The sequence below is a fragment of the Salmo salar genome, chromosome 14, assembly GCF_965601325.2.
Source record: "Salmo salar chromosome 14, fSalSal1, whole genome shotgun sequence".
NCBI classification, from domain to species: Eukaryota; Metazoa; Chordata; class Actinopteri; order Salmoniformes; family Salmonidae; genus Salmo; species Salmo salar.
In genome coordinates, this window is record NC_138304.1 from 106,251,213 (window position 1) to 106,277,056 (window position 25,844).

At 43.5% G+C, this 25,844-nt stretch overlaps 1 protein-coding gene across 1 annotated transcript in view; it reads left to right on the forward strand.

Annotated features, from left to right (window-relative positions):
- The window catches only part of csmd2 (CUB and Sushi multiple domains 2), an 854,766-nt gene that overhangs the window by 539,665 nt on the left and 289,257 nt on the right, over nt 1-25,844 (forward strand). The window contains 3 exon segments of the mRNA XM_082961372.1: nt 1,229-1,423; nt 12,688-12,804; nt 18,020-18,133. Coding sequence (XP_082817498.1) covers nt 1,229-1,423; nt 12,688-12,804; nt 18,020-18,133 — 426 coding nt within the window.

A 25,844-nucleotide genomic window follows, 5' to 3' on the forward strand; every position in this document is an offset into this window, starting at 1 on the left:
CGGAACACAAAGTTACACTTTCGTAAAGGGGCATGTTTCATAGTTTACGACCAATGTCTGTTCACATGGGCGGGGCCTCTGAGTGAGCAGAGTTTACCCTTATGACAAACCGTTCTCTCATTAAGAAGCTACAATTACATTTAATCTTTTCACAGAGTTTCATATTTAAACATTTAAATTGCACAACAATTCCATGTGAATCTGATAACTAGAATGTCTAGAATTTCCTAGATGCAGTCTCAGACGCCAACCGAACTGACATCATATTCATTAGGTTCCAACTCATATTTTCAACTGGTTGGATTACCGAAATACGGTTCCGTTTCCCACCTTTTGATGTTACCAGACTCTCTATGTTACCAGAGGCTTTCCAAAAGTCAACTCTATAAAGTAGAGAGAGAGAAAAGGGCCAAGGTATTAATGGGGGTCATAAACAACAGGCCAACGTCATGACAGTAATAATATGGGGATGAGGTAGTTTGTGTGCTATTTACAGTTTGGCTGCGTACAGATATAGTGATCGGTAAATTGCTCTTTAAGCTGATGTTTAAAGTTAGAGAGGGAGATATAAGACTCCAACTTCAGTGATTTTTGCAATTCGTTCCAGTCACTGGCAGCAGAGAACAGGAGAACAGGAAGGAAAGGCGGCCAAAGGAGGAATTGGCTTTGGGGATGACCAGTGAAATATACCTGCTGGAGCGCGTGCTACAGGTGGATGTTGCTATGGTGACCAGTGAGCTGAGATAAGGCGGGGCTTTACCTAGCAAAAGACTTATAGATGACCTGGAGCCAGTGGGTTTGGCGACGAATATGTAGTGAGAGCCAGCCAACGAGAGCATACAGGTCGCAGTGGTGGGTAGTATATGGGGCTTTGGTGACAAAACGGATGGCACTGTGATAGCTGGATGTAGTCAGCAATATTTAAGTCTGCATACTGTATTTCCTGTCTGATTTGTTGGCTTGTTTGTGTGATTCTGTCTTTTGTACGTTTCCTTTCTGTTATTTTATTAATATTTTGGGGGGTCCTCATCCTGATTCTGAAGTCTGATTAACAAACTAAAGTAACCCTGTCTTTCTCCATCCACAGAGAGTCATACTTTGAGCTTGTGTTTCTTGTCTTATTCGGTCCAGTTTGACTAACTATCTCTCTCTCTCAATGCAGATATCCCTTGAAATCTAATTTTATATTCTAATCCAGTCTGATTAACACATTCTCTCTCTCTCTCAGAGAACCCTAGAGAGTCATGCTTTGATCCTGGGGTGGTGAGGAACGGTACCAGGGTAGGCGCTGACCTTAAACTGGGTTCAACCACCACCTACTACTGTGATAGTGGATACACTCTGGAAGGAGAACCCACACTGACCTGCGTCATGGGGTCAGACAGCAAGCCCTCCTGGAACAAACAAAAACCCATCTGCATAGGTAACGTACCGAGAAAACAAAAACAAAATAGATAAATCAATGTTTGAGTTAGAAAACACTCTCAAGGTAACAAACGAACATCCTTTTGTAAACAATTGTTTTTATTAAGTACAATAAAAAAAAAAAAAGATAATCTCTGCAAATCTGCATAAAACGTTGTGTACTTGATTGAGTCGGTGCGTATTCTGTATTTGTGTATGTACACTGAATGGATGAAACATTAAGAACACCTGCTCTCTCCATGACATAGACTGACTGGGTTAGCCTACCATTTCAAGTATTTTATTAGGCCTATGTGGTCTATAGGGAATATACCGACACACAGACAACACGGCATATAAAATGTCATTGTCATTGTCAAATGTCATTGTCAAATCAAATGTCATTGTTAGCATACTGTATATAAACAATATAATATAACAATTGAGATGTACAAACTATGGCATAAGTGAATGATCACTGTATAAGAGGCAATCCGTTACTTCGATTAATACATTAATGAGCGAGCTAGGATGGATCTAATCAATATAACTATTTGGTAAGCACTTTTGAAATGTACAGCGACAGAACTCAGAACAGGGGCTGTTCTTACAGTGTTCTCCCTGTACACCAAGTCAGAACTGTAGGATAAATGAAGGGGACGTATAAGCAGACGATGAAAGTTCCTACAACATTTGATTACATTTCTATAAAACAGGCTATAGACTACATGTGCACCACCAACTTGGAACAGTAGGCTATGAGGGGGAGAGGGACCAAATTATTAGGGTGAGGCACATGGGCTACTAACAGCTTACTACACAACATACATTTCATATTACTTTCTTAGCTGCAGTATACATATCTCCTTGGCATATTATATCATTTATACAACAGCATACAACACATTTTTTGGCTCAACGTTGTTGTGCTGTGCTCACTTGAACAGGAAGTTGGCGCGGTGGTCTTTTATCATCAAAGTTTGTCATTCTCTGGATTTACTTTCAAGACACCTGGGAACTCGTACAAAAACCGAGTTCAAATCATGACGTCAGTGATTGTCATAATAGTTGAAGCCGTGTTGAATGGCCCAAACTGCAGACAAAATGTGGATACTCATCTTTTTTATATAGAAGAGCAAAACATACACAGGAAACCAATAACCACAAACTCACGACAGGCTCCGTACAAACAAAAGACTAGCAGTGTTAGCACAACCACCCACAAACCCAAGTGACAAACATACTCCTAAATATATGACTCCCAATCAGGAACAACGATCCCCAGCTGTTCCTGATCAGGAGTCACAAGACTAACCCAGAAACAGACATACTAGACAACACATACAGACTTCTTCTGCCACGTCCTGACCAAAATACTACACCACTACTCCCTCTGCTGGTCAGGACGTGACAGTGATCTTCTACACCACTACTCCCTCTGCTGGTCAGGACGTGACAGTGATCTTCTACACCACTACTCCCTCTGCTGGTCAGGACGTGACAGTGATCTTCTACACCACTACTCCCTCTGCTGGTCAGGACGTGACAGTGATCTTCCGTTGGGAAGTTGGAAGCTCTAGAACGAGGTCTGAGTTCCAGACTTGGAATTCCGAGTTGGATGACCGTTCAAAACGTAATTTTCCTAGTCAGAGCAAGTTTTTTTTTTTCCTGACTTCCCAGTTGGCTTGAACTCACTGAAGTCAGAGATTTCCCAGTTCTGAGTTGTCTTGAACTAACTGAAGTCAGAGATTTCCCAGTTCTGAGTTGTCTTGAACTCACTGAAGTCAGAGATTTCCCAGTTCTGAGTTGTCTGGAACTCACTGAAGTCAGAGATTTCCCAGTTCTGAGTTGTCTTGAACTCACTGAAGTCAGAGATTTCCCAGTTCTGAGTTGTCTGGAACTCACTGAAGTCAGAGATTTCCCAGTTCTGAGTTCCCAGTTGTTTTGATCACGGCAAAGTAATGCTGGATTGACAGCATGGCCAATGTATTTAACCTTTCTGGCCCATGGTGTTGAGTGTCAATGTTTATCCTTTTAAGGAAAATATACCCTTTCAGACAGATGTTTTACATACTTTTGAACCCAGACTTGGACCACACACCCTCTCCACCGAATATTCCTTCCACACCACTCATTGTTGAATTTGCGAATTTCCGACTTGTGGTGTAATGTTCAATGGCCGATGAGCATCGTTACGTTTCATCTATAATTTATCTTCATGTGACAAGGATTGAAAAGGATTTGCCAGTAGATTGTCGACTTGATTCATGATGATGACTTCTTGTCTAGATGGTTAGCTAAGATTTTGAAAGTATGATGTTGACATGATCAGTCCAATCAAAGCTATGGTAGATATAACGTGATGTAACATAATTTTATCTGTGGCCAATGACCTTCAGCCTTCTTGGACAGACACTCTTCTACTGTAAATCTATGGCAGCACCCAAAGGGGGGTTGAACTGCCTAGCTCTCCCTGTAGATTCTGCATTATGTAATATCCACATAAGTAACAGAACATTGAGCCAATCACGACGCAACTAGAGAAGATTACCAATGCCTAAGCTCTGTGCTTTCGCCTGCATTTTGGAGCTGCCTTACTCAAGAAGCTCAGTTGGTAGAGCATGGTGTTTGCAACACCAGGGTTGTGGGTTCAATTCCCACGGGGGGCCAGCACAGGAAAAAAAAAAAATGTATGAAATTGTATGAAATGTATGCATTCACTACTGTAAGTTGCTCTGGATAAGAGCGTCTGCTAAATGACTAAAATGTAAAAAAAATGTAAATGTTTGTATACAGCTTTATTAAATCAGGTGTCTGCCCCACATGCCCTGAATAACAGGTCACCACTGTGTATACCTCAGGGTTGTGTGTCAACATGTATAATCCTATCCATAGGGCTTCCAGTATCTCTAGTAAAGACGAATCAGGGAATCCCCTGTTCAGTATTTCCACTTTCAACCTAACATGTATATTTGAGGCGTGATACCTGCAATGTCTTTCTGCTTCAACCTACCATGTACATTTCAGGCGTGATACCTGCAATGTCTTTCTGCTTCAAACTAACATGTACATTTCAAATTAAATAAACGTTTATTGATCACATACACATATTTAGAAGATGTTATTTTGGGTGTAGTGAAATGTTTGTGTTCTTAGCTCTAACAGTGCAGTAATATCTAACAATACACAACAGTAAATCAAATCAAATGTTATTTGTCACATGCGCCGAATACAACAGGTATTTACCTTACAGTAAAATGCTGAATACAACCGGTGTAGACCTTACCGTGAAATGCTTACTTACAAGCCCTTAACCAACAATGCAGTTTCAAGAAAAATAAGACTTAAGAAAATATTTACTAAATAAACTAAAGTAAAAATATATATATTAACAATAAAAGAGCAATAACAAGGTCAAATACAGGAGCAGTTGCCATACCAGTTGCCATACCAGTTGCCATACCAGTTGTCATACCAGTTGCCATACCAGTTCCATACCAGTTGCCATACCAGTTGTCATACCAGTTGCCATACCAGTTGCCATACCAGTTGCCATACCAGTTGCCATACCAGTTGCCATACCAGTTGTCATACCAGTTGCCATACCAGTTGTCATACCAGGCGGTGATGCAACCAGTCAGGATGCTCTTCGATTGTGCGGCTGTATATCTTTTTTGAGGATCTGAGGACCCATGCCAAATCTTTTTAATCTCCTGTGGGGGAATACACATTGTCGTGTCTTGGTGTGTTCAGACCATGATAGTGTCGTGCCCTCTTCACCACCGTCTTGGTGTGTTCAGACCATGATAGTGTCATGTCTCTACTATGATTCAATTATATTGTCATGTAATGACCAGTATAAGGGTTATTTGTTATTGTAGTTTGGTCAGGACGTGGCAGAGGGTATTTGTTTTATGTGGTTCAGGGTGGTGGTTTATTTAGTAGGGCGTTTGATTTATTATTTCCGTTCTATGTTTGTATTTCTATGTGGTCTCTGGTCTTTTGTAGTTCTATGTCTGGTTTATTGGGGTTGGACTCTCAATTGGAGGCAGGTGTTTTCTCGTTGCCTCTGATTGAGAGTCCTATATATGGGTATGTGTTTGGTTTAGTGTTTGTGGGAGATTGTTTCTTGTTTTGCTGAGTGTGCATGACAAGACTGTTTTGTTGTTCGTGCGTTCATCATTTTTGTGGTTTTTGGTGTTCCCTTGATTTAAAATAAATGATAAGATGAGCATCCAGATTCCTGCTGCGTTTTGGTCCTCCATTCCCGACGACAACCGTTACATATATGGCTATTTTATCAAATCGATGACCTAACGTTTAATTTTAATTGATTACGTGATTAAACTATGAATAACCTGTGGCACCATGGAAGCATTAGTTTATATCTCCCGAACCCACTCTCTTAAAGATCTTTTATGTAAATTATTAATCATTATTAATTGTTACCTTCTATCAGTCTCATCTGAACTTCGTAAAATTCTCGGTTATCTGCACGAACCTTAGCATAAATTATGACTCAGCAATAAACAAATTGGCTTAATTATTTATTTACTAACTAAATAATCACAGAAATACATAAAAAAACAAACAGTAGATATTGGTTACTAACAATGATGGAAAAGTCCCTAGTGGACTAAGCCGATATGACGGCTTGGTAAAATCAAATCAAATCAAATGTATTTATATAGCCCTTCGTACATCAGCTGATATCTCAAAGTGCTGTAGAGAAACCCAGCCTAAAACCCCAAACAGCAAGCAATGCATGTGAAAGAAGCACGGTGGCTAGGAAAAACTCCCTAGGAAAAACTCCCTAGAAAGGCCAAAAACCTAGGAAGAAACCTAGAGAGGAACCAGGCTATGAGGGGTGGCCAGTCCTTTTCTGGCTGTGCCGGGTGGATATTATAACAGAACATGGTCAAGATGTTAAAATGTTCATAAATGACCAGCATGGTCAAATAATAATAATCATAGTAGTTGTCGAGGGTGCAACAAGCACGTCCGGTGAACAGGTCAGGGTTCCATAGCCGCAGGCAGAACAGTTGAAACTGGAGCAGCAGCACGGCCAGGTGGACTGGGGACAGCAAGGAGTCATCATGCCAGGTAGTCCTGAGGCATGGTCCTAGGGCTCAGGTCCTCCGAGAGAAAGAAAGAAAGAGAGAAAGAGAATTAGAGAGAGCATATTTAAATTCACACAGGACACCGGATAAGACAAGAGAAATACTCCAGATGTAACAGACTGACGCTAGCCCCCTGACACATAAACTACTGCAGCATAAATTCTGGAGGCTGAGACAGGAGGGATCAGGAGACACTGTGGCCCCATCCGATGAAACCCCCGGACAGGGCCAAACAGGCAGGATATAACCCCACCCACTTTGCCAAAGCACAGCCCCCACACCACTAGAGGGATGTCTCCAACCACCAACTTACCGTCCTAAGACAAGGCCGAGTATAGCCCACAAAGATCTCCGCCACGGCACAACCCAAGGGGGGGGGGGCGCCAACCCAGACAGGAAGACAACGTCAGTGACTCAGCCCACTCAAGTGACGCACCCCTCCCATGGACGGCATGGAAGAACACCAGTACGCCAGTGACTCAGCCCCTGTAATAGGGTTAGAGGCAGAGAATCCCAGTGGAGAGAGGGGAACCGGCAAGGCAGAGACAGCAAGGGCGGTTCGTTGCTCCAGCCTTTCCGTTCACCTTCACACTCCTGGGCCAGACTATACTTAATCATAGGACCTACTGAAGAGATAAGTCTTCAGTAAAGACTTAAAGGTTGAGACTGAGTCTGCGTCTCTCACATGGGTAGGCAGACCATTCCATAAAAATGGAGCTCTATAGGAGGAAGCCCTATATGGAGCTAAAGAAAGGGGAGGGGGTGTGGACTGAGAAAGAGCGGGAAAGACAACATGGATTCATTACACACAGTCTATAATTATATAAATTGAAATGCTAATCCTTTGCCGGTGAACGGCCGCTCATTCGAAAAGAAATTGCAATTTCTATTTACGCCTGTATGTCGTTGTTGTCTTCTCTGTTGGAATCCTCGATCGTCTTGGTTCATCAGAGTCTCTGGTTGACTTCCATTGAAGTCATAAAGTCTTTCGTGGTTGTAGGCGGTTAGAATGGATACTTCAGAGTACCGTTCGGAGGTGTTCTCATGGAATAGATGCTTCGGGGGTTGTCGGTATTCTCGTCCTAGGTTGGCGTAATTTCTAGCTGCAGTCTAGTAATTCGTGTCGTCAAGAATTTCTCACTTATTAACAGTTCCGTGTGAATCTGATGACTAGAATGTGTAGACTTTCCCAGATACAGTTTGTCATCCTATCATCCCAGACAACAACTGATCTGAGATCATATGATGTTGTCCTATCATCAGATATAATGTCCCAGACAACAACTGATCTGAGATCATATGATGTTGTCCTATCATCAGATATAATGTCCCAGACAACAACTGATCTGAGATCATATGATGTCCTATCATCAGATATAATGTCCCAGACAACAACTGATCTGAGATCATATTCTTTAAGTACCAATGGACACTTTGAACTGGTTGGATTACAGAAATATTGTTCCATTCCCCAACGTTTTTATGTTACTGTATTGCAAAGTCTTTCTCTGTGGTAACAAAGGATTTTTACAAGTCCGTTCTATAGGAGGGAGAGAGAGAGAGTTTCGGTATTTATGGGGGGGGGTCATAAACCAGTGGGGGGGGGAGAGAGAGAAAGGGGGTTTTATGACCCTCACCCAACAGGGCAAAGTCATGACCCCTCTCACCCCTCATAGTGTGTTGGTGATGTGGACACCAAGGAACTTGAAGCTCTCAACCTGCTCCACTACAGCCCCGTCGATGAGAATGGGGAGTATTATCAGTGCAGTATTATCTAACAATTCACAACAATACACACAAAATATAAAAGTAATAGAATGGAATTAAGAAATATATAAATATTAGGACGAGCAATGTCGGAGTGGCATTGACCAGAATACAGTAGAATACAGTATATACGTATGAGATGAGTAATACATAGACTAAGATACAGTAGAAAAGGATAGAATACAGTATATACATATGAGATTAGTAAAACCGTATGTAAATATTATTAAAGTGACTAGTGTTCCATTATTAAAGTGACCAGTGATTCCAAGTCTATGTACATAGGGCAGCAACCTCTAAGGTGCAGGGTTGATTAATCGGTTTGTAGCCGGCTAGTGACAGTGACTGGCCAGTTAGTGATGGCTATTTAACAGTCTGATGGCCTTGAGATATAAGCTGTTTTTCAGTCTCTCGGTCCCAGCTTTGATGCACATGTACTGACCTTGTGGATGATAACGAGGTGAGCAGGCCGTGGCTCGGGTGATTGATGTCCTTGATGATCTTTTTGACCTTCTTGTGACATCGGCTGCTGTAGGTGCACCTCTCTGCTGTCTCATGAAGTCCACCATCAGCTCCTTTGTTTTGTTGACGTTGAGAGAGAAGTTAGGTTATTTTCTTGGCTCCACTCCTCCAGGGCCCTCACCTCCTCCCAGAAGGCTGTCTCATCATCAGGGGTGGAAAAAGTACTCAAATCAAATTGTATTAATCACATGCGCCAAATACAACCTTACAGTGAAATGCTTACTTACGAGCCCCTAACAATGCAGTTTAAAAAAATACAGATAAGAAATAAAAGTAACAAGTAATTAAATAGCAGCAGTAAAATAACAATAGTGAGACTATATACAGGGGAGTACCGGTACAGTGTCAATGTGCGGGGGCACTGGCTAGTTGAGGTAATATGTACATGAAGGTAGAGTTATTAAAGTGACTATGCATTATTAAAGTGACTATGCATAGATGATAACAACAGAGAGTAGCAGTGGTGTAAAAGGGGGGGGGGCAATGCAAATAGTCTGGGTAGCCATTTGATTAGTTGTTCAGGAGTCCTTTGGATTGGGGGTAGAAGCTGTTTAGAAGCCTCTGGACCTAGACATGGTGCTCCGGTACCACTTGCCGTGTGGTAGCAGAGAGAACAGTCTATGACTAGGGTGACTGGAGTCTTTGACAATTTTTAGGGTCTTCCTTTAACACTGCCTTGTAAGGAGGTCCTGGATGGCAGGAAGCTTGGCCCCAGTGGTGTACTGGGCTGTTCGCACTACCCTCTGTAGTGCCTTGTGGTCGGAGGCCGAGCAGTTGCCATACCAGGCAGTGATGCAACCAGTCAGGATGCTCTCAATGGTGCAGCTGTAGAACCTTTTGAGGATCTGAGGACCCATGCCAAATCTTTTCAGTCTCCTGAGGGGGAATAGGTTTGTCGTGCTGTCTTCATGACTGTCTTGGTGTGCTTGGACCATGTTAGTTTGTTGGTGATGTGGACACCAAGGAACTTGAAGCTCTCAACCTGCTCCACTGTCGATGAGAATGGGGGCATGCTCTGTCCTCTTTTTACTTTAGTCCACAATCATTTCCTTTGTCTTGATCACGTTGAGGGAGAGGTTGTTGTCTTGGCACCACACGGCCAGGTCTCTGACCTCCTCCCTATAGGCTGTCTCATCGTTGTCGGTGATTAGACCTGTTGTGTCATCGGCAAACTTAATAATGGTGTTGGAGTCATGCAGTCATGAGTGAACAGGGGGTACAGGAGGGGACTGAGTACGCACCCTTGAGGGCCCCCTTGTTGAGGATCAGCGTGGCGGATGTGTCGTTACCTACCCTTACCACCTGGGGCGGCCCATCATTATTGATGAGCTTTGAGGGCACTATGGTGTTGAACGCTGAGCTGTAGTCAATGAATAGCATTCCCACATAGGTGTTCCTTTTGTCCAGGTGGGAAACGGCAATGTGGAGTGCAATAGAGATTGCATCATCTGTGGATCTGTTGGGGTAGTATGCAAATTGGAGTGGGTCTAGGGTTTCTGGGATGATGATGTTGATGTGAGCCATGACTAGCCTATGAAAGCACTTCATGGCTACAGACGTGAGTGCTACGGGTCAGTAATCATTTAGGCAGGTTACCTTAGTGTTCTTGGGCACAGGCACTATAGTGGTCTGCTTAAAACACGTTGGTATTACAAACTCGGACAGGGAGAGTTTGAAAATGTCAGTGAAGACACTTGCCAGTTGGTCAGCGCATGCTCGCAGTACACATCCTGGTAATCCATCTGGCCCTGCGGCCTTGTGAATGTTGACCTGTTTAAGGGTCTTACTCACATCGACTGCGGAGAGTGTGATCACACAGTCTACTGGAACAGCTGGTGCTCTCATGCATGTTTCAATGTTATTTGCCTCGAAGCGAGCATAGAAGTAGTTTAGCTCGTCTGGTAGGCTCGTGTCACTAGGCAGCTCTCGGCTGTGCTTCCCTTTGTAGTCTGTAATGGTTTGCAAGCCCTGCCACATCCAAGGAGCATCAGAGCTGTTGTAGTACGATTCGATCTTAGTCCTGTATTGATGCTTTGTCTGTTTGATGGTTCATCGGAGGGCATAGAGGGATTTCTTATAAGCTTCCAGGTTTGAGTCCCACTCCTTGAAAGCAGCAGCTCTAGCCTTTAGCTCAGTGTGGATGTTGCCTGTAATCTATGGCTTCTGGTTGGGGTAGGTACGTACAGTCACTGTGGGGACGACGTCATCGATACACTTATTGATGATGCCAATGACTGATGTGGCGTACTCCTCAATGCCATTGGAGGAATCCCGGAACATATTCCAGTCTGTGCTAGCAAAACAGTCCTGCAGCTTAGCATCTGCTTCATTTGACAAATTTTTATTGATCTCGTCACTGGTGCTTCCTGCTTAAATTTTTTCTTGTAAGCAGGAATCAGGAGGATAACATTTTGGTCAGATTTGCCAAATGGAGGGCGAGGGAGAGCTTTGTATGTGTTTCTGTGTGTGGAGTAAAGGTGGTCCAGAGTTATTTTCCCTCTGGTTGCACATTTAAAACATTTAAAACATGCTGATAGAAATTTTGTAAAACGGACTTAAGTTTCCCTGCATTAAAGTCTCCGGCCACTAGGAGCGCCGCCTCTAGGTGAGTGTTTTCTTGTTTACTTATGGCAGAATGCAGCTCAGTCAATGCTGTCTTAGTGCCAGCCTCAGTCTGTGGTGGTATGTAAACAGCTACGAAAAATACAGATGAAAATTCTCTAGGTAGGTGGTGTGGTCTACAGCTTATTATGAGATACTCTACCTCAGGCGGGCAATAGCTCGAGACTTCCTTAGATACATCGTGCACCAGATGTTATTTACAAAAATACATAGTCCGCCGTCCCTTGTCTTACCATATGCCGCTATTCTATCCTGCCGGTACAGAATGTAACCAGCCAGCTGTATGTTGATAGTGTCGTCGTTCAGCCACGACTCCGTGAAGCATAAGATATTACAGTTTTGAATGTCCCCTTGGTAGTTTAATCTTCCGCGTAGGTCATCTATTTTATTGTCCACAGAATGCACGTTTGCTAGCAAAATGGAAGGTAGTTGGGATTTATTTAATCGCCTATGAATTATCAGATGGCAGTTCTCAATTTTCATCATTGAGTAAAAGTAAAGATACCTTAATAGAAAATGACTCAAGTAAATGCGAAAGTCACCCAGTAAAATACTACTTGAGTAAAAGTCTACCAGCATTTGGTTTTAAATATACTTACGTATCAAAAGGAAATGGGATCTATAAAATGTACTTCAGTGTCAAAATTAGAAGTAAAAGTATAAATCACTTCAAGTTCCTTATATTAAGCAAACCAACATACTTTAACTTGAAGCAACCACATATTTAGTAATGGAGCACATTCTGATTGGCCAGTGAGGGGTTAAGATTTGACCCTCCTTCAACTTGTCTATTCATCGAAACCCTTTTGCGCCACCGCCAGCTACTGCACCCATAATTCTAGTTGTGAAAATAGCTGAAATATTTCTGACACACCCCTGAACCTATAAAGCACTTAGATTTATGTTAGGTTTATTAAAATAGATCCCTTGGTATTACAATGTCTATCTAGCATGAGAGAGAGAGGGTTCAAGCCTCATCTCTCTAGGCTAACCCCGAGAGACACTTAGAAAACATTGCAATTTCACTCCAGGACACACCAGGGACACACAGCCGCCAAGAAGCCCAGTCGGCAACAGACAAGAAAAGTAATTTAACAACGATGGTGGAAGAAAAACAGAGAAATTGAATATCTCTATCACTTTCCATTCCCACTCTCTGTCGCTCTCTCTGCCTGTTTCTCTCTCTCTCTTTCTTTCTTTCTCTCTCTTTCTCTCTCTCCCTCTGTCTCTTTCTCTCTCTCCATCCTTCTAGCTCTGTGTGGAGGGCAGTATTCTGGGCTGGAGGGTGTGGTCTTGTCTCCCGGTTACCCAGGCAACTACAGCAGTGCACGGACATGTCTGTACTCGGTGGTCGTGCCCAAAGACTATGGTGAGTGCTACAACACACAATTTATCCTTCACTCCTGGATAGAAGTTGACCTTAGGCACAGATCTAGGATCAGCGTAACCCCTCCATAATCTAATGTGAACCGTTTAAAGGGTAAAATGCAAATCTGACTTGAGATCAACTTCTAGGGACACTTCATACTCTGAGACATGTTGTTATCCTTTGTGTGCCTCAGTCTCAACACTCAGGAACAGAGAGAGTATTTCACTCCTATCCATTTACACAGCATCTGGCTATCTCTCCATGCACCTCTCACACACACACACACGAACAAGCAACACACACACACACACATACACGAACAAACAAAAACACATACACACACACATCATCACTCACGCTCACCCCCTGTGATCGACTGCAGTCAAGTGTGGGCCTCTGAACAACCTCACAGAAGGAAGAACACAGAATGCATTTCAAATGGAACCCTATTCCCTATATAGTGCACTACTTTAGACCAGAGCCCTGTTCCCTATATAGTTCCCTACTTTAGACCAGAGCCCTATTCCATATATATTGCCCTACTTTAGATCAGAGCCCTATTCCATATATAGTGCCCTACTTTAGATCAGAGCCCTATGGCACCCTATTCCCTATATAGTGCACTACTACAGACCAGAGCCCTATGGCACCATGTTCCCTTTATAGTGCACTACTTTAGACCAGAGCCCTATTCCATATATATTGCCCTACTTTAGATCAGAGCCCTATTCCATATATAGTGCCCTACTTTAGATCAGAGCCCTATGGCACCCTATTCCCTATATAGTGCACTACTACAGACCAGAGCCCTATGGCACCATGTTCCCTATATAGTGCACTACTTTAGACCAGAGCCCTATTCCCTATATAATGCACTACTTTAGACCAGAGCCCTATTTCCTATTTAGTGCACTACTTTAGACAAGAGCCCTATGGCACCCTATTCCCTATATAGTGCACTACTACAGACCTGGTTCCATTTGGGACCAGTCCACCTTCTCTGTTTGAAAGCTCCAGAGTTCCTGGACTTTGGTCCACTCCCTGGTATTGTTATTTCAAACGCTGGGTCACCATAGAACATTTTGTGTCTGTCTGTCTGTCTGTCTGTCTGTCTGTATGTGAGGTTTGGCACCATTTATCGGAATTACAGACAGAAAGACAGACAGACATTCTTCATTATAACCACAATGTCACAAATAATTAAACACAGACAACAAGAGCAGATTAACTTGGTCAAAACATTTCTTTATTTATAAAATACAATCAGAAATGAATTATACTACTTATTTACGTATTTATTTTGATTCAAAGCCAGGAATGAGTGAGTCACTCAGCTCTGCGCTGACAAATATAGCTTGATGTTGAGAAATAGTCTCTTTTTTTAAATAGGCCAATCCGAAACGAATAGTCTAAATAAACTAGTACATTTTCATAAATAAAATAAACACAATATGCCACCATCTACCACAAGTGTTTGAGCTCTAAACATTTCATTGAGGAACCACGGTACATACCCTCTCCCTGGACTCTCTTTCCTCATCTCTCTCAGAGGGGGATAATGAGCTACAGTGATGGGAAAAAAGTATTTGATCCCCTGCTGATTTTGTACGTTTGCCCACTGACAAAGAAATGATCAGTCTATCATTTTAATGGTTGGTTTATTTGAACAGTGAGAGACAGAATAACAACAACAAAAAAATCCAGAAAAACGCATGTCAAACATGTTATAAATTGATTTGCATTTTAATGAGGGAAATAAGTATTTGACCATGTGCAAAACATGACTTAGTACTTGGTGGCAAAACCCTTGTTGGCAATCACAGAGGTCAGATGTTTCTTGTAGTTGGCCACCAGGTTTGCACACTTCTCAGGAGGGATTTTGTCCCACTCCTCTTTGCTGATCTTCTCCAAGTCATTAAGGTTTCGAAGCTGACGTTTGGCAACTCGAACCTTCAGCTCCCTCCACAGATTTTCTATGGGATTAAGGTCTGGAGACTGGCTAGGCCACTCCAGGACCTTAAAGTGCTTCTTCTTGAGCCACTCCTTTGTTGCCTTGGCCATGTGTTTTGGGTCATTGTCATGCTGGAATACTCATCCACGACCCATTTTCAATGCCCTGGCTGAGGGAAGGAGGTTCTCACCCAAGATTTGACGGTACATGGCCCCGTCCATCGTCCCTTTGATGCGGTGAAGTTGTCCTGTCCCCTTAGCAGAAAAACACCCCCAAAGCATAATGTTTCCACCTCCATGTTTGACGGTGGGGATGGTGTTCTTGGGGTCATAGGCAGCATTCTTCCTCCTCCAAACACGGCGAGTTGAGTTGATGCCAAAGAGCTCCATTTTGGTCTCATCTGACCACAACACTTTCACCCAGTTGTCCTCTGAATCATTCAGATGTCCATTGGCAAACTTCAGACGGGCATGTATATGTACTTTCTTGAGCAGGGTGACCTTGCGGGCGCTGCAGGATTTCAGTCCTTCACGGCGTAGTGGGTTACCAATTGTTTTCTCGGTGACTATGGTCCCAGCTGCCTTGAGATCATTGACAAGATCCTCCCGTGTAGTTCTGGGCTGATTCCTCACCGTTCTCATGATCATTGAAACTCCACGAGGTAAAATCTTGCATGGAGCCCCAGGCCGAGGGAGATTGACAGTTCTTTTGTGTTTCTTCCATTTGCGAATAATCGCACCAACTGTTGTCACCTTCTCACCAAGCTGCTTGGCGATGGTCGTGTAGCCCATTTCAGCCTTGTGCAGGTCTACAATCTTGTCCCTGACATCCTTGGAGAGCTCTTTGGTCTTGGCCATGGTGGAGAGTTTGGAATCTGATTGATTGCTTCTGTGGACAGGTGTCTTTTATACAGGTAACAAGCTGAGATTAGGAGCACTCCCTTTAACCTCTTGGGGCTAGGTGGGACGCTAGCGTGCCACCCGTGGTGCACTCCATCAACAGCAGGTGCATTTCAAGAGCGGCAAATTTGAATCCAAATAAATGTCAAAATTCAAATTTTTCAAAAATACAACTATGTTACACCATTTGAAAGATAAACATCTCCTTAATCTAACCACGTTTTACGATTTCAAAAAGGTTTTACGGCGAAAGCATAAATTTAGAGTATGTTAGGACAGTACATTTACAAGAGTTGTGTGTAATGTTTTGTCAAGTCAAAGACAGGGTCACCAAAACCATAAAACCAGCTAAAATGATACACTAACCTTTTACAATCTCCATCAGATGACACTCCTAGGACATTATGTTAGACAATGCATGCATTTTTAGTTCTATCAAGTTCATATTTATATACAAAAACAGCGTTTTACTATGGCATTGATGTTGAGGAAATCGTTTCCCTCCAATAACCGGCAGTCAAGTCAGCGTCACAAATTAAATAATTAAAATTAGAAAACATTGGTAAAATATTATATTGTCATTTAAAGAATTATAGATTTACATCTTTTGAACGCAATCAACTTGCCAGATTTAAAAATAACCTTACTGGGAAATCACACTTTGCAATAATCTGAGCACTGTGCCCAGAAAAATACGCGTTGCGATACAGACTAGACGTCATGTTGGGGAGATCTAAAATCGAAAATACTATGTAAATAATCCATTACCTTTGATTCTCTTCATCAGATGTCACTTCCAGGTATCACAGGTCCATAACGAATGTAGTTTTGTTCAAAAAAGCTCATCATTTATGTCCAAAAATCTCCGTCTCGTTAGCACATGATGTAAGCCAGCCGGACTTCTCGTCATGAACGAGGGGAAAAAATATATTTCCGTTCGTTCAAACATGTCAAACGTTGTATAGCATAAATCATTAGGGCCTTTTTTAACCAGAACATGAATAATATTCAAGGTGGACGAATGCATAGCCTTTTATAACGTATTGGAACGAGGGTACCCAACATGAAGTAGCGCGCCAGGTGTCTAATGGGACATCACCGTTCCATGGCTCTTGTTCGGTCAGATCTCCCTCCAGAAGACTCAAAACACTTTGTAAAGGCTGGTGACATCTAGTGGAAGCAATAGGAAGTGCCAAAATATTCCTAAACCCCTGTGTTTTTCAATGGGATAGCTTTAAAGTCAATACAACACATCAGGTATCCACTTCCTGTCAGAAAATGTCTCAGGGTTTTGCCTGCCAAATGAGTTCTGTTATACTCACAGACACCATTCAAACAGTTTTGGAAACTTTAGAGTGTTTTCTATCCATATATAATAAGTATATGCATATTCTAGTTACTGGGTAGGATTAGTAACCAGATTAAATCGGGTACATTTTTTTTATCCAGACGTGCAAATGCTGCCCCCTAGACCCAACAGGTTAAGAGTGTGCTCCTAATCTCAGCTCGTTACCTGTATAAAAGACACCTGGGAGCCAGAAATCTTTCTGATTGAGAGGGGGTGAAATACTTATTTCCCTCATTAAAATGCAAACCATTTTATAACATTTTTGACATGCGTTTTTCTGGATTTTTTTATTATTCTGTCTCTCACTGTTCAAATAAACCTACCATTAAAATTATAGACTGATAATTTCTTTGTCAGTGGGCAAACGTATAAAGTCAGCAGGGGATCAAATACTTTTTTCCCCCACTGTATTTGCATTTGGCCAGTCTAATGACGGAGGTTGAAGCTAAAATGGTTCCTTATCTCCTAAATAATGCACCTTATGGTCCATGATCAGAAGTAGTGCACTATATAGGGAATAGCGTGCCATAGGGCTCTGGTCTAATGTAGTGCACTATATATGGAATAGGGTGCCACAGGGCTCTGGTCTAAAGTAGTGCACTATATAGGGAATAGGATTCCATAGGGCTCTGGTCTAAAGTAGTGCACTATATAGGGAATGGGATTCCATAGGGCTCTGGTCTAAAGTAGTGTACTATATAGGGAATAGGATTCCATAGGGCTCTGGTCTAAAGTAGTGTTATGTGTAGATGAGTCATGTTAATGTCTGTCTGTCTGTCTGTCTGTCTGTCTGTCTGTCTGTCTGTCTGCCTGCCTGTCTGTCTGCCTGTCTGCCCCAGCATATTGCTTACATCCATCTATTCAACCTTTGGTGATCTTAGCAATCTCCTAAGGTGTCGAAGTGTCAATTTATCAAATATTGAGTTTCCTATGATGGTATAATTTGAAACGAGTCTTTTTTCTAATTGCGTAACATGCATTTAACTTCCTGTTTTCATTCTTCTCTGTCTTCTTCAGTGGTGTTCAGCCAGTTTGCGTTCTTCCAGACAGCTCTGAATGACGTGGTAGAGATCTACGATGGAGCAACGCAGCATTCCAGAGTCCTCAGTTCTCTCTCCGGAACACACACAGGTACACACACAGGTACACACACACACAGGTACACACACACACACACACACACACACACACACACACAGGTACACACACAGGTACACACACACACACGTACATATACACTTCCCACACACACACACACACACACACGCACACACACACGGTCACGCTTCTTGTCCAGCAAAACACGCAAGCGAAAGTCCAACGCTGCATACTGAGCCCTCAGCCCACTGCTGTGTGGAGGGTGTACCAACCATAGCTCTAGTTTCCCTGTATTTCAGCAGGAAACAGCTGTGAAGCGAGCTCTAGCCTATTGGCTGTTATTAAACACAGTGAAACAATGTTGTTCACGTTGGATGTGTTTCATCCAATCAGCTGTTATTTTGGGGCCTAAAATATACTGCTCAAAAAAATAAAGGGAACACTAAAATAACACATCCTAGATCTGAATGAATGAAATAATCTTATTAAATACTTTTTTCTTTACATAGTTGAATGTGCTGACAACAAAATCACACAAAAATCAATCAATGGAAATCCAATTTATCAACCCATGGAGGTCTGGATTTGGAGTCACACTCAAAATGAATGTGGAAAACCACACTACAGGCTGATCCAACTTTGATGTAATGTCCTTAAAACAAGTCAAAATGAGGCTCAGTAGTGTGTGTGGCCTCCACGTGAATGTATGACCTCCCTACAACGCCTGGGCATGCTCCTGATGAGGTGGCGGATGGTCTCCTGAGGGATCTCCTCCCAAACCTGGACTAAAGCATCCGCCAACTCCTGGACAGTCTGTGGTGCAACGTGGCGTTGGTGGATGGAGCGAGACATGATGTCCCAGATGTGCTCAATTGGATTCAGGTCTGGGGAACGGGCGGGCCAGTCCATAGCATCAATGCCTTCCTCTTGCAGGAACTGCTGACACACTCCAGCCACATGAGGTCTAGCATTGTCTTGCATTAGGAGGAACCCAGGGCCAACCGCACCAGCATATGGTCTCACAAGGGGTCTGAGGATCTCATCTCGGTACCTAATTGCAGTCAGGCTACCTCTGGCGAGCACATGGAGGGCTGTGCGGCCCCCCAAAGAAATGCCACCCCACACCATGACTGACCCACCGCCAAACCGGTCATGCTAGAGGATGTTGCAGGCAGCAGAACGTTCTCCACGGCGTTTCCAGACTCTGTCACGTCTGTCACATGTGCTCAGTGTGAACCTGCTTTCATCTGTGAAGAGCACAGGGCGCCAGTGGCGAATTTGCCAATCTTGGTGTTCTCTGGCAAATGCCAAACGTCCTGCACGGTGTTGGGCTGTAAGCAAAACCCCCATCTGTGGACGTCGGGCCCTCATACCACCCTCATGGAGTCTGTTTCTGACCGTTTGAGCAGACACATGCACATTTGTGACCTGCTGGAGGTCATTTTGCAGGGCTCTGGCAGTGCTCCTCCTGCTCCTCCTTGCACAAAGGTGGAGGTAGCGGTCCTGCTGCTGGGTTGTTGCCCCCCTACGGCCTCCTCCACGTCTCCTGATGTTCTGGCCTGTCTCCTGGTAGCGCCTCCATGCTCTGGACACTACGCTGACAGACACAGCAAACCTTCTTGCCACAGCTCGCATTGATGTGCCATCCTGGATGAGCTGCACTACCTGAGCCACTTCTGTGGGTTGTAGACTCCGTCTCATGCTACCACTAGAGTGAAAGCACCGCCAGCATTCAAAAGTGACCAAAACATCAGCCAGGAAGCATAGGAACTAAGAAGTGGTCTGTGGTTACCACCTGCAGAACCACTCCTTTATTGGGGGTGTCTTGCTAATTGCCTATAATTTCCACCTGTTGTCTATTCCATTTGCACAACCACAACCAGCTGTGTGGGAGAGAGGGTCGGAGAAAGGGTCGGAGAGAGAGCGACGGAGAGAGAGCGACGGAGAGAGAGGGATGGAGACAGGAACTGATAGAGGGTTGGAGAGAGGGATCGATAGACGAATGGACAGAGGGATGGACAGTGGGATGGAGAGAGGGAGGAAGAGAGGGAGGAAGAGCATGTGGGAAATTAGTTGTCTGAAAGTTAGAAAACAAATAATGTAAAGAAGATGCAAGGAGAAGAAATAAGATATGATTTAGAGGAAGAGAGAAGAGGGATTTAGAGGAAGAGGAAGATGGATTTAGAGGAATAGGGATTTAGAGAAAGAGAGAAGAGGGATTTAGAGGAAGAGGAAGATGGATTTAGAGGAAGAGAGAAGAGGGATTTAGAGGAAGAGGAAGATGGATTTAGAGGAATAGGGATATAGAGGAAGAGGGATTTAGAGGAAGAGAGAAGAGGGATTTAGAGGAAGAAAGAAGAGGGATTTAGAGGAAGCGGAAGAGAGATTTAGAGAAAGAGAGGAGGGATTTAGAGGAAGAGAGAAGAGGGATTTAGAGGAAGAGGAAGAGGGAAGACATGTGTGATCAAGAAAAATCCTGCAAACGTATAGTGCAATTTTCCATCTCTCATTGCCTCAGCTCCATGGCCTGACAGACAGAATAATACCCCTGGTTCCTGTCCAGTGGCAGCAGCTTCAGAATACTAACTTTTACAGCTCAATAAACAGACAGAGAGGGATATATAAAGTGGTCTTGGCAGCTTCGTAGTCCTCTCTCTAACCAAGCATATCAAATCAAATCTAAATAAAATCAAAGTGTATTGGTCGCATACTCATGTTTAGCAGATGTTAATGCGGGTGTAGTGAAACGCTTGTGTTCCTAGCTCCAACAGTGCAGTAATATCTAACAATACACACAAATCTAAAAGTCAAAGAATGGATTGAATTAGATCGAACAATGTGGGAGTGGCTTTGACTAAAATAGAGTAAAATAAAAATACAGAAAATAGAATACGGTATATACATGTGAGATGACTAAAGCAGTATGTAAACATTATTTAAACATTATTAAAGGTGGCCAGTGATTCCAAGTCTATGTATATAGAGCAGCAGCCTCTTAGGTGCAGGGTTGCGTAACCGGTTGGAAGCTGGCTCGTGATGGCTATTTAACATTCTGATGCCCCTGAGATAGAAGCTCTTTTTCAGTCTCTCAGTCCCAGCTTTGATGCACCTGATGCACCTGGACCTCTCCTTCTGGATGATAACGGGGTGAACAGGCAGTGGCTCGGTTGGTTGTTGTCCTTGATGATCTTTTTGGCCTTCCTGTGACATCGGGTGCTGTCGGTGTCCTGCAGGGCAGGTAGTTTGCCCCCCGGTGATGCGTTGGGCAGACCGCACAACCCTCTGGAGAGCCCTGTGGTTGCGGCGATGCAGTTGCCGTACCAGGCGGTGATACAGCCCGACAGGATGCTCTCAATTGTGCATCTGTAAAAGTTTGTGAGGGTTTTAGGTGACAAGCCAAATTTTGTCAGCCTCCTGAGGTTGAAGAGGCACTGTTGCACCTTCTTCACCACACTGTCTGTGTGGGTGAACCATTTCAGATCGTCAGTGATGTGTACGCTGAGGAACTTGAAGCTTTTTACCTTCTCCACTGTGGTCCCGTCGATGTGGATAGGAGTGTGCTCCCTCTGCTGTTTCCTAAAGTCCACAATCAGCTCCTTTGTTTTGTTGACATTAAGTGAGATGTTATTTTCCTGGCACCATTCTCCCAGGGCTCTCACCTCCTCCCTGTAGGCTGTCTCATCAATGTTGGTAATCAGGCCTACTACTGTTGTTTAATTGAATTGGAGGCGTGCGTGGCCACACAGTCATGGGTGAACAGGGAGTACAGGAGGGTCTGAGCACGCACCCTTGTGGGGCCCCTGTGTTGAGAATCAGCAAAGTGGAGCTGTTGTTTCCTACCCTCACCACCTGGGGGCGGCCCGTCAGCAAGTACAGGACCCAGTTGTACAGGGCGAGGTTCAGACCCAGGGCCTCCGGCTTGATGATGAGCTTGGAAGGTACGATGGTGTTGAATCCTAAGCTATAGTCAATGAACATCATTTTTACATGGGTATTCCTCTTGTCCAGATGGGTTAGGGCAGTGTGCAGAGTAATGGCGATTGCATCGTCTGTGGGTCTATTGGGGCGGTAAGCAAATGTAAGTGGGTCTAGGGTGTCAGATAAGGTAGAGGTGATATAATCCTGAACTAACCTCTCAAAGCACTTGTAGCACATGATGACAGAAGTGAGTTCTACGGGGCGATAGTCATTTAGTTCAGTTACTTTCGTTTTCTTGGGTACAGGAAAAATGCTGTATATCTTGAAGCAAGTGGGGACAACAGACTAGGATAGGGAGAGACTGAATATGTCTGTAAAAGCTCCAGTCAGCTGGGCTGTGCATGCTCTGAGAACATGGCTGGGGATGCCGTCTGGGCTGGCCGTCTGGGCTGGCAGCCTTGAAAGGGTTAACACGCTTAAATGACTTACTTACATTGGCCACGGAGAAGGAGAGCCCACAGTCGGTGGCACAATCCTTGTTAGTGGGCCGCGTCGACATAGACCACTGGAGGCTGCTGTTCTGCCTTGCCGATGAAAACCCAGGTAAAACCCATTTAAAACCCAGATAAAACCCATGTAAAACCCATGTAAAACCCAGATAAAACCCATGTAAAACCCATGTCCTCGTTCAGGCACGACTCAGTGAAACATAAGATATTTTTAAAGATATTTTTAAAGATATTTTAAGACATTTTAATTTGTTTTTAATGTCCTTTCGGTAGGATAGTCTCAAAAAAAGAGTTCATCCAGTTTATTCTCCAGTGATTGCGCATTTGCCAGTAGAACGGAGGGTAGAGGTGGATTATCCGAATCGCTGACGTAGTCTCGCAAGTAGCTGCATCTCCTCTTCTTACGGGATTTTGGCTCCAGGAAGATCAGTAGATCCTTTGCGTCCGACTCAATAAAGAAAAAAAAATCCTTGTCCAGATTGAGGTGAGTAAATCAGTGTTCTTATGTCGGTCAAAACAACGGTGGAAACATTATGTACAATTGGTCAGGAGTCAAACTGCAGACATCCCCTCCGGCACCATTCTGTAGCAGTGGCGGGCTTGGGACCAATACCAGACACTCCATGTGCATCCCAAATGGCATCCTTTTTTCCTATAATAGCGCACTACATATTGGTCATATTGGTCAAGTTTAGTGCACTAAATACTAAAGGGAATAGAGTGGAATTTGGGACACAGCCACTGATGATCTCCTGCCTGCTCTTTCCACACCTACTCTAGTCTGTCTGTGTTAATACCTATCACCATAGCGATTCTTAAACACTGTCGCCATGACGGCACGCTGAGCACATCCTGTAATATACTACCCAGCATGCTGTAGGGCCCCGCAGCGGAATCAGTGTAACCGTGGTGACAACAGCGCAGGGCGGCCATGTTGGGGGCCGTCTCCGGCTGCTGCGTGTGTATAACACAGCTTTACTGCTTCCAGCCCGGACAACTACACCACCTCTCTCTCGCTCTCTCTCTCTTTTGTTTGTTTACATGTATTTTAAATATAGGTTTGTTTTGGTCTTTGTCCTTTTTATGACATATTGTATTGTGGAATAATAAACCCCTCTATTATGTATTCCTGTCTCCGATCCTTATACAACATGACACTATGCCATCTAAAGGAACTTAAAATTAGACATACCAATTAGGATCTGGCTAAAAATACTTGAATCAGTTATAGAACCCATTGCCCTTTATGGTTGTGAGGTCCGGGGTCCGCTCACCAACCAAGAATTCACAAAATGGGAGAAAACACCAAATTGAGACTCTGCATGCAGAATTCTGCAAAAATATCCCCCGTGTACAACATAAAACAGCAAATAACGCATGCAGAGCAGAATTATGCCGATACCCGCTAATTATCAAAATACAGAAAAAATACGTTAAATTCTACAACCACATAAAAGGAAGCGATTCCCAAACCTTCCATAACAAAGCCATCACCTACAGAGAGATGAACCTGGAGAAGAGTCCCCTAAGCAAGCTGGTCCTGGATACAATTAGACCAAAACAAATCATGAGAAAACAAAAAGATAATTACTTGACACATTTGGAAATAATTAACAAAAAAACAGAGCAAACTTCAATGCTATTTGGCCCTAAACAGAGAGGACACAGTGGCAGAATACCTGACCACTGTGACTGACCCAAATTTAAGGAAATCTTTGACTATGAACAGACTCAGTGAACATAGCCTTGCAATTGAGAAAGGTCGCCGTAGGCAGACCTGGCTCTCAAGAGAAGACAGGCTATGTGCAACACTGCCCACAAAATGAGGTGGAAACTGAGCTGCACTTCCTAACCTCCTGCCCAAATGTATGACCATATTAGAGACACATATTTCCCTCAGATTACACAGATCCACAAAGAATTAGAAAACAAACACAATTTTGATAAACTCCCATATCTACTGGGTGAAATACCACAGAGTTGCATCACAGCAGCAAGATGTGTGACCTGTTGCCACAAGAAAAGGGCAACCAGTGAAGAACAAACACCATTGTAAATACAACCCATATTTATGTTTATTTATTTTCCCTTTTGTACTTTAACTATTTGCACATAATATGACATTTGAAATGTCTTTATTCTTTTGGAACTACATTTTTTTTTTCATTGTTTTTTTCTCTTTTAAAAAAATCTATTTCACAATGTAAACATATGTTTCCCAATAAAGCCAATATAGCCCTTATATTGAAATTGAATAGAATTGAGAGACAGACAGAGAGACAGGTCACACCAATATAATCCAGTGTATTTACTTATAGTAAATATATGCTTCTCTGGAGACATGCAGGGGGACATCAGCACTCCCTGCATGCCAGTTACAGATGATCCACACTCAGCTAGGAGAGAGAGAGAAAGAGAGAGAAAGAGAGAGAGAGAGAGAGACAGAGAGAGAGAGAGAGAGAGAGAGAGAGAGAGAGAGAGAGAGAGAGAGAAAAAGGGGTCACACATCACACATCAATATAATCCAGTATATGTACTTAAACCTGCTTCTCTGGAGACATGCAGGGGGGAGGATAATGTAGGAGAGACGAGAACTGGTGACCTCTGACTGGATGGAGTTCAACCTATCTGTGATCCTTTCTACACTTTTACAGTATTTTGATCTGTCAAATAGAAACACACTGCAGACAGAAAACTGCCAGCCAATGCAATTAGTCATGTAGGGAAGACAGAGTGACAAGGTAGAAATGATATTCAGGTCCAATTCAGCTGTCTCTTCCAGGTTGATGATGTCATGACTTTGTTTTGGCTGCATCTGTATCTCAGGACACTAGTTTAATACCTTACCTGTTTCCCTTACGCGCAAGTGGATACCTTCAACATTGTTCCTGTGTTTTATGTTGGTTTATCTGTCTCCCTCTCGCTCGCTCGGCCCTCACTCACTCCACACATTCACTCGCTCACTCGCTCACTCTCTCACTCACTCCACTCACTCACTCACTCACTCACTCACTCACTCACTCACTCACTCACTCACTCCACTCACTCCACTCACTCCACTCACTCCACTCTCTCACTCACTCCACCCTCTCACTCACTCACTCCACTCTCTCTCTCTCTCTCTCACTCACTCACTCCTCACTCTCTCTCTCTCACTCACTCCACTCTCTCTCTCACTCCACTCTCTCCACTCATTCCACTCTCTCTCTCTCTCTCTCTCTCTCTCACTCCACTCTCTCTCTCTCACTCCACTCTCTCTCTCTCACTCCACTCTCTCTCTTACTCCACTCTCTCTCTCTCACTCCACTCTCACTCAT